The 16,305-nt window shown below is 37.4% G+C and overlaps 1 protein-coding gene across 1 annotated transcript in view; it reads right to left on the reverse strand.

Annotated features, from left to right (window-relative positions):
- Positions 1-15,077, reverse strand: part of ST18 (ST18 C2H2C-type zinc finger transcription factor) — a 184,491-nt gene extending 169,414 nt beyond the window's left edge. The window contains exon 1 of the mRNA XM_032223013.1: positions 14,904-15,077. Within this exon, the coding sequence (XP_032078904.1) occupies positions 14,904-15,077 (174 nt within the window). The remainder of the gene's footprint in view (positions 1-14,903) is intronic.
- Positions 15,078-16,305: the final 1,228 nt, after the last annotated feature.

The following is a 16,305-nucleotide window of genomic DNA, read 5'->3' on the forward strand; positions in this document are numbered from 1 at the left end:
GGACTGGCTGGCCATCTCATATGCGTGGGCTTCGTCCACCGTGATTTTCATAGACAATTCTGCGTGGGACAAGATGCGGCAATGTAGGTTAATATTGAGCAGTCCATAAATGAACTGCTCCAAGAGGGCATCCTCGAGGTCAGCGAACTTGCAATTTATTGCAGCAGCCCTCAGCTCAGCCACATACTGGCTGATCGTTTGTCCCTCACATTGGATACACCGCCTGAAGTACTGCCGGTGGGAATACTTAGATGCCATTGGCTCATAGTGGATCTTGAGCCTAGCCATGAGGAGGTCAAGAGGCATCGTATGCACCGGGGTTGGTGCAGAAAGAGCCCTTGCGGTGGCAAACATTTCTGGGACACAGTAATGGAGGAAGGTGCCTCGTCTCCTCCCCTCAGGGAGATCGGAGAGATCATGAGTTTGCAGGAAAACCTCGAACCTCTCTAGAAAAGCATCCCAGGATTCAGCCTCTGGACGAAAAGCGGTGAAAACCGAAGAAGGAGCCAAGGCTGGGACAATAACGGGGTCCGTGTCACTCATCCTCGTCGCCAGTTTTAAAGACAAGGTGCTGAGGTAAAACAAGTCAGCTTTATTAATGAAGAACAGGCAACAACAACTCAGAACACGAACAAGAAGGAGCCCGCCTGACAGCTATTTATATTTGACAGCTGTCAGGCGGGTAGCCAATCGGCAGCCGGCATTTCCTCCGCCGGTCGGCTGGCGCGCCAGAGCCAATCAGGAGCCTGTAGCTGTGGCCGCGCCTGCCGGCTGCATCAAGAAGACGCAACACCAACAGTACATCTTTTTTTACAAACATTCTTTTTACAAACATTTTTAAGATGACATAATTTAAATTTGAATGTTTCAACTGCATATTCTCCCAATTTTCCATTTCTATGTTGTAACCAAAATGTTTAATCCATTTTATTATGCATTCACTTGTTTTTCTACTCACAACCAAAAATTATCTTACCTACTTTTAATCTTTCTAATCATTGCTAATAAGAGAACAATTGACAAGTTGCTGCTGCTGAATTTTCTCTTGATTTTATTTTACATTCCCCTTGACAAACATCTAACATGATAAGTTAGCCATTTGTATTTACTTATCATTGTCCTTCTATATTTCTTGTGTTGAGAACACCAAAGATATTTGGGGGCACAATCTGGGTTCATATGGCACACCTAACAAAATGTTTTCTGAAATCTACATTAACCACAGCTTTGTCATACCATAAATATCCATACCCACTAAAATATCAATTCATGTCCTTATAACTCCAAAAGCCTTTTATTTTCCATCAGCATCCACTCTTTCATCCAAATCAACAAGCTGCAAAATATAATTTCAAATCTTACGAACCTCCTCTTTCTTTAACATCTCGTAACACTTTATATTTAATATGTTTGTTTCCCTCACCACACAAATTTAGACATATCTTTCTTGTTCAAGAAATTGTTTAATTGGTACATCAGTTATCAAAATGGGTATTGTTTAAAAGAAAAATAATATTCTATCAAAACATTCACCTTCATCACAGAATTTCTCTCCAACTGTAATTGTAACTGTAATTTTTACCATCTTACCATTTTACCATTTTAACTTCATGCCTTTTTTGAGATTTACATGATTTTCAATTGACTCAATTCTCCAGTCTGGAGATATTTCACAGATATATTTATTTGAGGCACAGAACTATCATAAAATGTCATGGGATAAAATGAAAAAAGAAAAAAACATATTTAATATCATTAACAAAATGTCTTGTGCTCTAAATTTCTTTTTTTAGACTACATATAAAGATTATAACTGGACTAGAATAGAAACTACCTAGTTAAACAACCTGTTTCCCATAATGATCAGCCTGATTCCATAGAAAACCTGGGAGTGAGACTTGGGAACAATGTCTGCCTCCTTCATTGTCCTTCAATTTTTGGTGACTGCAACCATGCAATTTTCTTGACAGTGTTATGGAAATGATTTGCATTGTCTTATTCTGTCCTGCTTTTCATCTTTCCAGTCTAGCCAAAATAAAAACCAGCAATTCTCTGCAACTGTTTTTTTTTTTTTTTTTTTTTTTTTTACAATGGACCAGTTGTAGAAAACAAAAATAGCAATTCAGTTTGCTCTTTGAAGAAAAGAATAAGATTGTGAAGCCACCTAGACTGGCAATTTGGTTGTTCTTCAACACTGATAATGGACAATAAGTAATTGATACTATGAAGTCAGCAAATTAGCTCATAGGTTTAGAACAAAGTTATCTCTTCAACCTGAAGTTAGTATGTATCACCCAGCACCTGAGATAATTTTATAATAGTAGGACAGCAGTGTCCTACTGAGGTAAACTATAAAAGTAAAAGAAATAGAGGGAATATTTTCTGGTTAAACTGTTAGGATTACAAAAAGATTTTTTTTCTGGTCACATCTGTCTATCATTTTAAAAGCCTTTGGAAGTTATTACCATGTTAGACTTCCATTGCAATATTCTTTGTCTATGCTTTCTTCATATAAGAATATATTTTATGAGTTATTGTTCAGTTGCCCTACTCTGATTTTCTTCCAATACCCTATTTTCAGTCTATATACATATTTGTGTATTGGGCATGGTGAAAAGGAATTCTAGTGATAACAGTAGTCTCTGCCTCTCCCTTATTAAGGCATCCAAAAGATTTGCTTCCAAATCTTTCTTCAAATTTTACAGTCTCTTGAATCCACTTACAGTCTTTATTAGGTAAAGTTAGACATGAATGTATAGCATGTGACATCCAGAATAGGATGTATTTTTTAAAATCACCCTTATCAGATAAGACGCAATAAAAATAAGTCTTGTGCAGTAACCTACCTAATTTTAATCTAAAGGAAGAGCTGAATGTCCTTTTCCAAAAAACACCACCAGATCATTGTGATTTAGCTTAATTTGTGGGTACATGGGCACTTTGCACCTGCATTTTCAAGAACTGTAATTTATTCCAGTAGTCATACTTCACTTCTGTACTGCACATACTGCCATTTCAGTGGAAAGTAAATTAGTGCTATTCTTCTTTACATTTTCCTGATGGAAAGAAATTAAACATAGCACAAATCTATGGTTCCTTTGCAATATTTATAAAAGAGGATGGAGAATTAGGCCTATCAAAAGGACATTTTATCTAATTCTTTCTAATTAGGGAACATTTTAAAAAATGGAAATCTTTCACATATTCCAAGAAAAAGTAGACAGCTCCTACTAGACATTCAAACAGAAAATTAACACAGGTCAAGTCTGAACTATACATCTTTAGAACAAATCGGAATTATACAGCACTAGAGAGATGCCACAGGTCAATTTCAAGGACCCTGCCTGGGGCTCAGCTTAAACTCAACCACGGAACAAAACTAGGCTGATTTCAGATTCAGCAGATGTTCAAATCAATGAAGAAAGTCTCCTACACATTAAATCTAAACCTTGATACTCCAGGAGAGATTCTGGAGTTGGATATATATACAGTATATATGTAAAATAATTATTTTTCTGAAACCCTAATCAAAATGCCAAAGTGAAGGGAGGAGAAGGAAAAAGCATGACTAACTGATAGCTTCAGCTTCTAATTATAGAGTGTGGTTTTCCCAGGAGTCTCCACTGACAATGATTTGAACTATAATTGTTGAAGTAATATAGTGAAGGAATGTCTTAGTGCCATTTTTCACTTCTCTTTTCCAGAATCAGACAGATTAAAAGATGTGTTTTTAAATAGAGACTCTGGGATTGGGGGTAGTGTATCCAACCTACAGGTGTGTACCATAGCTTGGGACTTTTCACCAAGTTTCAGTCCTATCTTAAGTACAAGGACGTTGTTACAATTACTCATGTCCTCATTATTATATGGTTAAATAGGGTATATAGGGCTCTAAATAGGGCTGTTGTTAAAGGCCACTCATTTCAATTGATTCAAAAGGCAGCCAACCAGATATTATTCAGCTTTTACTGATCTGCGTTATGGACCCTATACTGTCCTTCTATAGCAGGGCTGTCAAACTTGTGGCCTGCGGGGCGGATGAGACACATGCTGGCCACACCCACGCCTGGTTTAGTGAAGGGGGAAAAAGTCCCGATATGTCATGTATGGCATACGCTGTGTACGCTGTGACACCATGAGTTTGACACCCCCATTCTATAGAGTTTTGGCTGCAATTTAAAGTGCTGGTGCAATTTAATCTGCAAAGACCTTTAAGAATGTTTGTACATTTGAACTGATTTTCCCAAGAAAAGTAGCTCGTGATTACTACTGTCAAGAGATACAGGAGGTCAAGGTTAGAGGTTCTACTCAAAACAGTTGAATAACCATTAAAAACAATTGTATTCCACTATAAAACAATTTTAAAAGTTATTGACAATTCCTTAAAAAAAAAAAACAATGGCAACTTGGGCTATTTCCCAAATGGAAAATGAAACTTTGTGACTATCTTCACACTTCAAACATTTCCAGTCTTTTTATTTTTCATCCTTCTTCATGGTACTTTCATACATTATAACCATGGAATAAGTAAACTAAGGAGAAAGATAATGTCTTGAATAAGATAAAATACTACCATAAGCAGGGTTAATTGGAGGAAAAGTCCAGCAGATAGGATGAAAAGCACCAGCAAGTCTAATGCCTAGTTCTTGCTATGTCTTCTGGAATGCACACATTAAAAATGGGAGATGCCAAATTTGGTTGCATTTGATTTCCTGTTTTTCTATATTTAAGTTTGCTTCATTAGAGTCAAACTTAATCATCTATTTTTTAAAAATCTGCCTTTTCACATGTGTTACTCTTAATATACCCTTTTGGTACACAATTTTCCTAATATGTGCAATTTTCCTAGGTAACTTTATCTTAACATAATAAATTTTACATGATATATTCATTTTTACATATATGTTGGACATTTTCTCCTAAAATATACATATTTATATGTATTTTTTAAAAATAAATTGGGCTGAAAGAGGCATTTAGGAAAGTATTAATATATCATTGCAACTCTGTATTAGTTCTGATTCTGGTTTTGTGCTCAAGACCAAGTAAATTCACAGGCAAATAAAATGGACCACATTTCTTTCCTGTTTCTACTCAGATGTGTGAATTTCTAGCAGTTAAAGTCAAGCACAAGCAAGAGTCAAAACAGTCATTATACAAAATGCACGTCTGCTCTGAAAAGAGTAGCTGTGTATTGTGTCTCTATGTCACAATATTTTGCATTTTCTTCTCTCCCTTTCTGTTCCATATTACTGGTATCTTCTGATAAGAAATGGAAACATAAGAACATTATGGGCATTGGTACATTCAGCTAAGCAGTACTAGGAGGGACATACAGCTAGTTATGTGGCTACTTCTAGACTGGATTTCAAGGATTCAATAATCTCCTAGGAACTGGAGCTACACAGGTTACTATTAAAATAGAAATATAGCTAATTCAAGTTATTGGAGAATATAGTCAAAATAAATTAGCTGGGATTATGCAAACAAAGAATTTGAATGGTATAATGAGCTGATGTCATTTTAGGTCCTAGATTTCTAATGGACACCACCATTAGCCAAATGGACACCACTGACAACAGCCAAAGAACAGGAAAATTCAAAAAAAGTGCAAGATTGGAAGGAGTGGAGAGACCTGGTCCATAGACTCACCAAAAGTTGGACCCAACTGAATGAATAACAACACCCTATCATCATCATCATCATCATCATCATCATCATCATCATCATCATCATCACTACATCCTCTATAACATTAGATAAGGAACATCAGAAAGAGTCTGATAGCATCTATTCAGACTACCACGTTTTAAAAAGCGTAAGCCTTTTGAGGTACAGCACATGATCAAAGTATGGAATATACATGTATCTCAATGCATATCTATTGTTAATTCTATTCAAACTGCAACAGTGTGCAATAGAATAAAAAGAGGTAAGATTCCTGTATTATAAACTTGCATATTTAGGAGCAACATGTAAAATATTCTTTCTATAATCCCTCAGAATAGCTTACTGTACCTTTGCTTTCAAACTTAAACGCACTACAAATCATATAGTGATGGAAGGAATGATCCTAGAGGCCATCTAATTTGCTAAGTGCATGATCAGTAGAATGGTTCTGAACGATTGACAACTTTCAATACAATCAACCATAGTACCCTTTCATGTTGGCGAACCTATGGCACAAGTGCCAGAGATGGCACGCAGAGCCCTCTTGGTAGGCACATGCGCCATCACCAGCTGCTCTTCTGGTTTCCAGCCCACTGGTCTTTGCGTGTGCTAAAGCACTGGAAACTTGAATACCAGATGGTCAGTGTGCATGCATGCACTGGCCACCTGATGTTTGGGTTTCTGGTGCCCCAGAACGTGCAAAGACCAACTGGCTGGTGCACATACACGTCCCGGAAGACCAGGTGGTCGTTGTGTGGATGCGCACCAGCCACTTGGTCTTCAGGTTTCTAGTGCTCCAGCATGTGTATAGGCATGCACGTACATTCCGGTTTGGGCACTTGATGCCAAAAAAGAGTTCACCATCACTGTTCTAGACTGAGTCAGAGTACTGCCGGTGGGTGGCATGGTATTGTGCTGGTTTACCTTCTTTCTCCAAATCAATTCTAGTCACTGGTGTTTGGGGAAGAATATCAAGACTGAGTGGCTTTGGGTTTTGTGATTCTTGGATACTGTTTTTGGTGCTAAATGAGGTTGCACTACTTCAAAAAGTCCCAGTGAGTATATGGGGCGGGGGTCATCCTGTACTGATAAGTCTTGCTGAGTGAGCAGGTGGCAGTCATGGCTAGGCAAGTCTTTGAACAACTTCGTAAAGTGCATCAGTTGTCCCTGTTCTTAGATCAAAAGGCCCTAGTCACAGACATTCATGACCTGGTCAGCTCCCAGTCCTGTAATGTGCTCTACATGAGGCTGCCCTTGAAGGGTATCTGGAAGCTTCAGTTGATGCAAAATGTGGCAGTATGAACAATTATGTCTGTTGCTCTTAGAATACATGTTACACCCCTGCTTCACAAGTTGTATTTCTTGCCAGTTTTTTTTTTGTCCAAATCAAGATGCTGGTGTTAACCCTTAAAACCTTTCCTGGTATCGGTCTAGGTTCCTTTGCCTGAGTTCATCCCTCATCCCACCATATCCAGCAGAAAGGGCATGCATTAGTTCCATCAGTTAGCATGTGTGTATGCACATGTGCATGCATCTTTGAGTTAATGTTGAATCCTGATGACTGCCTGGAGAAATCCCAGGAGGGTTTTATTGGCAGGATTCTCAGAAGTGGATTGCCACTGTGTTCTTCCTAGAGCTGGAAGAGAGAGATATGCTTAGTCACTTGAGGATTAAAAGTCACAGTCTCAGTTTCCAACCTCATGCCTTAAACCACTGCACCAAACTGAACCTTTTAGCTTCTACTGGGACTTCAATTTTGATTATTAATATACCAGAACAGGGGTATCAAACTCGCGATGACACATTGTCATCACTTGACGTATCACAACTTTCCCCTCCTTCATAAACCAGGAGTGGGCATGGCCGGTGTGTGATGCATCCAGCCCATGGGTTGTGAGTTTGACCCCCCTGTACTAGAAGTAAGGCATGTCTGTCAATAAAATAAAAAAACATAAATTATTTATAAATTGTACTTTTTAATATTTCTATACAGAAAGAGTAAACTGCAGAAAATATACCCCAACTGAACTGAAAGGAAAAAGGGTAATTCTGGTAAAGTTACAAAAAAGAAAAGTCTTAAGTAAATGGAAAAAATTGAGTATGAAAAAATGCAATAATCAACAAACAACAATTAAATCAAATATAGTTATAGGTCAACTTTTTAAGGGGTTATCTTCATTATCTGCAGATTTATAAATAAAAAATTGAAATTTGAAAAAAAAATCCTGCTCTTTATATGTTAGCTGGATAAAAGCCCAGAATGCCCAGGTCAGTTAGAATAATGTTTAATAATAAAGTAGTACTATTTTGGAAAAGTGGAAGGATTTTAATAGTGCTCGGTCTGACTTGGACTTATTGGATCTCCAGCGGCGCTCTAGGTATCTCTTTTGGTGCTTCATCTCCCGGAGTTCCTCAGTAAACCAAGGAGCCCTCCTGGATCCACTGCCTCGGAGCAGCCGTAAAGGCGCGATTCGGTTAAGGGCCCCTGCCGCTGCCGAGTTCCAAACAGCGACCAGAGCCCCAACCGAATTGCGGGCGAGAGTATCAGGTATAACACCAAGCGCCGTCTGAAAGCCCATAGGGTCCATAAGGCGCCTGGGGTGGAACCACCTAATCGGTTCCTCCTCCCTACAGTGGGGGATCGGCCTCTGAAAGTCAAGCCTCAGTAGGCAGTGGTCCGACCACGACAGGGGCAAGGTCTCAATACCCCTCAGACCAAGATTGCAACTCCACTGCTCCGAGAGGAATACGAGGTCAAGTGTGTGACCCGCCGAGTGAGTCGGATCCCGAATTACTTGGGTCAAGCCCATGACAGCCCATGGCTGTCATGGAAGCCACATCCTGCACCACATCAGAGTGCTCGCCGAGCGAAGGCAAGTTGAAATCCCCCAGCACCATAAGCCTGGGGAACTCAACTGCCAGCTCGGCTACTGACTCGAGGAGCGAGGGGAGAGCTGCTGCGATGCTGTTGGGTGGCAGGTACGTTAGCAGCAAGCCCACTTGACCCCCAGGGTCCAACCTCACCAGCAAGGACTCACACCCAACAAGCTCCGGAGCAGGGATCCTACGAGGAACTAAAGACTCTCAGATAACTACGGCCACTCCCCCACCCCTTTATTGGGGTCGCGGCTGGTGAAGCACCTGAAAACCCTCTGGGCACATCTCGGTGAGGGGGACTCCTCCCTCCTGGCCCAGCCAGGTTTCAGTAATACATGGCAGAGCATAACTTTTATTTATAGAGCTCTGGATTTGTCTAAAGCTTTACATGCATTATATGCATGCAATGATAAGGAGCAACATTTCTTCTACAACATTAGGCATAGCATCAATCTCCTACCTACCTACCTGATGATAATTTGTTCCTCAAGTCCCTAAACAGAAGTTTGGGGATGCAAAACCTTGTTATAAATTCATCTCACCACAGAGAGTAGGCTAAACCTGGCCATTGGTAATGGTATTAGTAGATATGAATCTATACAAGTCAAGCAATATGTCTTCCAATGGATGGCCATTCTCTTGCTGTAAACTGGGGTGTGTACTCCACCTGCAAAGAAACATGTGGTACAAACCCAGCCTTTTAAAAGGCTTTCCATTGACTCTGCGCATCATCTTTTGGATTTCTCCAAATGATGCTTTCTGATTTCCATGTGAAAGGCAAGCCATTCAAATAACTCCATGAAAAGGGGGAAGGGAGTCTTGATTTCTTGAGTTTCAACAGATGTCATACTTAATTGGTTGCAAAATAAACCAGAGATGCAGTCAGCTGGTTTGCCTAGTTTCAGCTGTGCAGACACTTTTCAACATGTGCATTCACCTCCTGTTTTCCGATAAAGGGCTGGGTGGTGTGAGAATCAAACTTCCCCAAAGGTGCAAAGCAATATGCATACTGCATGAAGTGTTTGGGGTTCTATTAAAGAAGACGCAAGCTGACAGCTGGGAATGCAATTAAAAATATAACAAAGTAACTTCACCACATTTTATTTGGGGCATTTCCTTAATACTTACTAGATATTCCAGGTTTTACATCTATAGCATTTGGTGTTACCAATTTTTCCACCCACCTGCTCAGTTTTATTCTATATTCCAGATTATTCATATGTAAAATCATTTCAACATAATTCATGCTGTGTCATCCGTAAACTTTCCCTGGTCAGAAGTCACAATGTATGGCATTGTAAAAATACAGGCTAGGGAGATATGAACAGGCCTCAAAGGTTGTTTTTTTTTAAATGACATACAATAAAGATATTATGCTTTGCATAGTGCAATTCTACTTCTTAAAATTTAGAGGTCCAGATTTGTCATGGTGAAAGGCAACTATTGATGCAAAATACCCCTGCTCTCTTACTAGACATGAAAAAGTTCTGTTAAGGCCCCCAAAGAAGTTACTGAACTATAAATAAAAATGTATATGCTGCTTTCCAATGTTCAAATATCACTGTTATAAACCATGCCTCATCTTGTCAATTTGTTATCATCATCATCATCATCACTCATGTTGCCAATAGTGGCTGAAGCAACACTGACTCATGGAGGTTAATTGGGATGATCTGAGTCCAGATCTTGATATGTAGCTTTGCATTTTACCCTCTTTTCTACCCCAGTTTTTTTAAACATTTGTACTTCAAATGTGAGCAAGGTCAAAAGAGCTTCATTCACCTGTGACAACCAAACTGAGCACTGTTCCTCCCTTTGGTTGAGAAAAGAAATAAGGTCTCAAGTGTAACAGGAAAGAGTTTAATCCCCAGAAAAAATCAAATTCCTCAAATGCATTGGAGAATAATCTGTTCCTGAAGATGGAATTAAAACACACACACACAATACCCAGGAAATTCCTTACACTTAAGTCCAGGTTTGCTAATGCGCAGGGATGCTTTTTAACAGGTCTGACTTGGCAGATGACCTCTCTTGTTTGTTCATATGTGTTTTCCAAAATATAAAAGTGAAATAGAGTCCCAAAGGCACTGTACTTGAAAGGTTATGAGAGTTAGAGATTTTAACCATGCCTGCCAAATCAGCAGATGGCTTGTGATTATAATTATATGCATCAATAAAACGAATAATCTTACAAAATTTGAATTTCTACTAAAGTAAGGGATTTAATAAGCAGATGCAACAGAATGCATTTTCTTTAACCCTTTTTGTTAAGAGTGACAGCTCACATACAGAACCCAACAGGTTCTGCTGAAGCAACTTGTTATGTTAAACATTATGTATTTTCTTTCTACAGCATGAGTGATCTTTGGCTGAATAATTATTTTGCTTTCACTCAACATACTACCCTGTTATCTTTGCTTCCAAATATCTTTTATAGAAAAGTCATGATCCTTTGACAAAAGCTGATAAACATAACATATCCTTATTGAAAAAAGGATTCCCAAACAAAAGATTGTTTGGGAAATTCATCCAATAGACTTTGGATCCAAAAGTATCTTGTTACTTCTACCGAATTTTAAATGCTTTTAAGGTCTGCATATAAAAATAATAAATGCTACTCTCTCTTTTTAAAAAAGCACATTCATTGCATGCCTACAATTGGATATATAAGGTTTAGTTGATAATATAAAACTTAGATATAGCACAACAAATTGGCAGGCAGAATTATAAAGTGGCTGTCCAAATCTAAACTAATGAGTAGTGCATTTTTATACAATCCATATGCACAGCTTGAGAGTAAATAGTGAAATCCAGTAGGCTTACTTTCAAACAAATATATTTAGGATCAGGCTGCATGGGACAAATGTAAAGGAGCACATTAAGTTTAAATTGCTGGGCTATTTTTACGAGCACAAAATAGAAAAAGAGCAATTTTGTTTGCAAATGGATTTATATCTTCATACTATAATTAAGGGACAAGAAAATGTCATTGAAGAACAATTTGGTTCAGCACGATGAAAACATAGTCTCCTTTGGAGATAAGTCCTATTTAATGTTTGATTGCATTTGGACATTGTAAATATCACTTACTGGCTACAGAAGCAGTTTTTGAACACTGCTTTATTCAGTATCATACATCTGATATTGATAGGCTAAGAATTTTTTGATCATTACTGTTTTTTTCATTGAGAATAAACAAAACCAGTTTTTGATACTATATAAATCTTTACAACCTTTACAAGGTTGAAACTAATATTGCATTTGGAAATACTAACATTTCATTTTGCAATTCAAGTGCTTCATGTACAACTAAAGAATGATGTTTCAATATAAATAGAGTGAATGTCATCCTTCTACATCAGATATTATATGGGTAAATATGTTCCTTTGAAAACTGAATATTGATAATAATTCTTAGTAGTTTTCAGGATAAAATATTTCAATAACTTAAAAGAACATAAAATTAATTTAAGAAGGATTCTGTGATAGAATAGCCCAGATCCAAATCTCATGTCAAATAAAAATAGCTTTGACAAATGCAATTATGATTTGAGGGAAAAAGAATATAAAGGGATCCTTAGATACATCATTTCAATTAGTTTGCTTACAACAGCAAACTTAAGCACTCAGAATATTCCGTGAAGCTCAGGATCCTTGTGTATATTGTTTTTGCTAGAAAGTTTTCTGTCAAGATATTGTTGGTTTCTTGTGTAAGTGAGTGAGTGAGCGAGTGAGTGAGAGAAAAGTCAGACTGGCAAAAAGTTAACTTTTGTCAGGATTTTCACATAAGCCAAAATTTATGACCCCCTCTCCCCCACAGACAAGCAAACATAGTAGGAACAAACCTTAAAAACTCAATCTATCTTGACTTCTCTCTTCCTGATACACCTCTAAGACTTTCTCATTACTGTTCTCTCCCTTGGAATTATTTTATTTTTCATTTGAGTGACAAATGGAACCTAACTTTATATTTTGTAAGCAGTCTAAGCTTTTCAAATTAAAACATTTTTTAAAAAGTTACCATACAATTAACATTCTATAGTTAACACAAGACTTGACTTGCAAAGTTTGAGTGATTCTATCAAGATACTTCGATTTCAACTACTGCTGCATTTATGTTGTTATAGAGATAATACAATGGTGCAGCCTGGGATATTATTTTCTCTAAATGCCTCAAAGAGATTATTCTATACATATTTAAAAAGCATACATGGCATCTTCTGAACTTGAAAAAAAGGGGACTTTCCATATCTATAAACAATAGGAACAAGCCTGTAAATTGAAACTGTTGGTTAAAACTCTTAAAAAGTCAAGAAGCAGTTTCATTCTGCAGCATGCCATGTTTCAGTTATAAAATGATAAACTTTTTGAAGGTTGCAAGGTTTACTTCTAATGATATTTTTGAATTACAGATCTACTCATGAAAAACATGGGAGGAATTAAGCAAATATATCAGATATTTGAAATGTTCTTCAATAGTCTGGTGGCTATAGGAAGAGATATAATGGGCAGAAAAATTGTGTAGCCATAGTTTCTTATGAATATATTGCAAAATGTTCAGTTAGATCTTGAACCTGGCATGTGGTCATTTTGTAGGTTTGTAGACTTAACAAATACATGTTTTCTATTACAATTCTCCAAATTGTCTAAACAATCACTTGGTGCTACTCTGAAATTTTTCTATGAGCAATTACAATCATAGGCAAGATTTTAACTTACTGAAGAAAAATGAACCATAAAAACATAAATTAGAAATAACACGCTTTCCTGAGAAATGTAATGCAATTTGCAGATAGACTTACTTGAATGCAGCATTACTTTTTTCCACTATATTTTATGTTACTTTTGTAGCAGTTAACAGTTTTGTAGAATTACACAAACATATGTGTTACTGGGTTACAAACACTCAGGAACATATGGTACAATTGTAATTACTAACTTGAACTTGACACACTTCTAATTCAGCTTTCCTAGCAGAAGAAATTGAAGGTGTAAAGAACAGTTGTGGATGAATAACCTGGTACACAACATGCACATATTGCTTTTCATTCTACTCACAATTTAACTTTTAAGCATTCATAAAAAGGGATCTGAATTTTCAGCATCTGCTTTGTAATGAAGGTATTCTCTAATAATATTAATTCTGTGTTTGTGGTCTTCTACCCACGTTAATATTTTCACTGATTGCAGCATGCTTTGATTTGCAGTTTTATGTTACAATAATAAGCCTCTTTTCTGTTCAAATTTGATATAACAAATTTGTGATGTTTGTTTTCAAATAAATATGTTCCGCTAGGTAGAAAACTTTCAATAAGCCTCTTATAAATACTTGAAAAAAAAATAACTTTGTAAATTACCTCAGAATGCTTGCTTTCCAAAATACAATAACTAAATAAAAAAGTGACTATACCAGCATGGTAATGAAAAAAACACTGCATTTGAAATTTTAACTATTAGTCAAAGGCAAATAATATCATATGATTTTTTTTAGCAACAGAGACATTCAAATGCATATCTTACACATTTGTAATTGATGTTCACTTTTCATCTATTACTTTGGTTTTGAAGATAAGAGCAAAAGAAAGTGCTTCAGGTAGCAAGACTTTTCTACAACTTCCTGTTGCCATTTTTCCCCAGAATAAGAATAACAACAAGATAATATATAAACAGAAAAATCCTTTGATCTCCTAAACTCAGTGATTGCTACTTCAATAACAAAACCATACAAGTTTGATTAGCTACCATTTTTTACACTTTTATAGATTTTATGACTGTAATCAAAAGTACCTTACATTATTCTTTTATTTTTTAACTAAAGCATGGAGACTGACTTTGACATAATGCTATGGCTTCTATCTGAAATATTATTTTATAAAAACATCATTCTCAATGCCATTTTTCTTAAGCACTTGGCAAGTTGATGGAAATGTGAAATTAATCCACAGTTATGATTGTTCTATAGCTCCAAGCACTTTCAGTTCTGCAGAGAACTAGAAAAGAGTAGGTTCCTGAAAAGTTGACCATATAGGATGAAGAAACAGCAGAGGTAGCACTTATTAGATTCAGAAATGACAAAAGAATGCATTTCTCCCCACTACCACCTCTTAAGTCCCCCACAACATTAAGTTCACTGAGCATCCCATCTTTCCACTTTACTTTAGAAATTCAAAACTTTTGTGAAGATGACAAAGAGAAGAAAAAGCACCATGTCTTTTTTTAAAATCCCTTATACTGGAGTGGCACAAAAGCTTCCCTTGCATCATGACCTACTTGTCCAGAAATGGACTTCCAAGCCTATGCTTAGGCTAAAATTTGCTCTACTTTCTCCCCAGGGCATAATTGTCAGACTGACTTACCGTGTGCCTTTTAGCCTTTGTTCTGTCTCTTGCGCTGACATCAGGGAAGCAGTGATGTAGAATAACGCAGGGGTGGGTTAGGTTAGTCCAGTGTTTGTGTCGTTGTGTGGTGTGCAGGGACACTCTGTGATACTCTAGTGAGCTGCTAAGCTTTTTTTGTAGGCTTTGTGTCATTTACTTAACGACCAATCTCATTAGCTGCCAGGGTACAATGGGCTGATGCATTTTCTATGTACATACTCCACACGCTGACCCTCAAGGTTGCCGAAGGTCTATTTAATCAGTCAGATGCTGAATATATTTGCAGTAAATCACTAAAAAAAGACTACAGAGGTATCTCATGAAGCTTTAATGTTTCTTGGGAGCTTATTGAAGGGAAGAGGCATGAGATTTAAACCTAGACAATGGGGCAGAATGGAATGGGACAGTAGGAAAGCTTTGCACTGGTGACCTTTAATAATTGTCACAACTTTGTCACCTAGATCCTGAACATTTGTGAATGTTAATTTCTGCATACAGATCATGCTTCAGGGTAATTAGATTTTCAACCTGAAATCCCTTTAAACAAATGAAACAAAATAAGATGGATCTTTTTTTTAACCCCACACAGGTGGGCAAAGGTGTGCTTTCCTCACTCTCTCATTCCATGCACCCTCAGAGCTGGCATTCATGAATCTCTGCTCTCTCTTCAGTTACAAGCCATAAACCCTTTTAACTCCTATGAAGAATGACATGCTCAAAACCCCACTGAATGACGACAGCTGTCCATAAGTATCAGGGAGAGTTCTATTGTCCAACTTGTCCCTAGATAAAATGAATACTTTACAGCAGAGGCTGTTCAGCTTGGCTAAAGAGTATGGGGATAAGGGGAGGAGGTCACTGGAGATTTCGCTCACTAATTTAATCTGGGAAAAGGACAGGCACTGCATTTCACTTGAACAGACTGGCGGCAATCTGGGCACTCACAGAACTATCTCCTTTTGCCTGTGCTCTATTTATTCCTTATCTCTGTTTACCAACCGCTAGGTCCCTTTCATTCACACCATGAGGCCGTTCTCCTACTATCAGTCAGCAGCTGACACTGTAGAAGAGCCTCAAAGGCAAAAAAAGAAAGAAAAAAAAGGGGGGGTCAAAACTAAACCAAAGCTGTATAAACAATGAAGCAGAGCAGAAGTAAATGCATAAATCCTAATTCTTAACCCAACCCACAGGGTGTGAACAGAACCTTTATAGTAAATCCAGCAAGCCCAGCATAATGAACTATGGGCAAGAGAGGAAACATAGTTAGTCAAATATCATTCATGAAATCATCTTTTCAGGAAGAAACAGAAATACACACATTTTATATGCTCAGCATGGCATGTATGGTAATTGCTTTACTATTTAAACTTTATCACTCAAT

This window comes from Thamnophis elegans, chromosome 8 (genome assembly GCF_009769535.1).
Source record: "Thamnophis elegans isolate rThaEle1 chromosome 8, rThaEle1.pri, whole genome shotgun sequence".
NCBI lineage: Eukaryota > Metazoa > Chordata > Lepidosauria > Squamata > Colubridae > Thamnophis > Thamnophis elegans.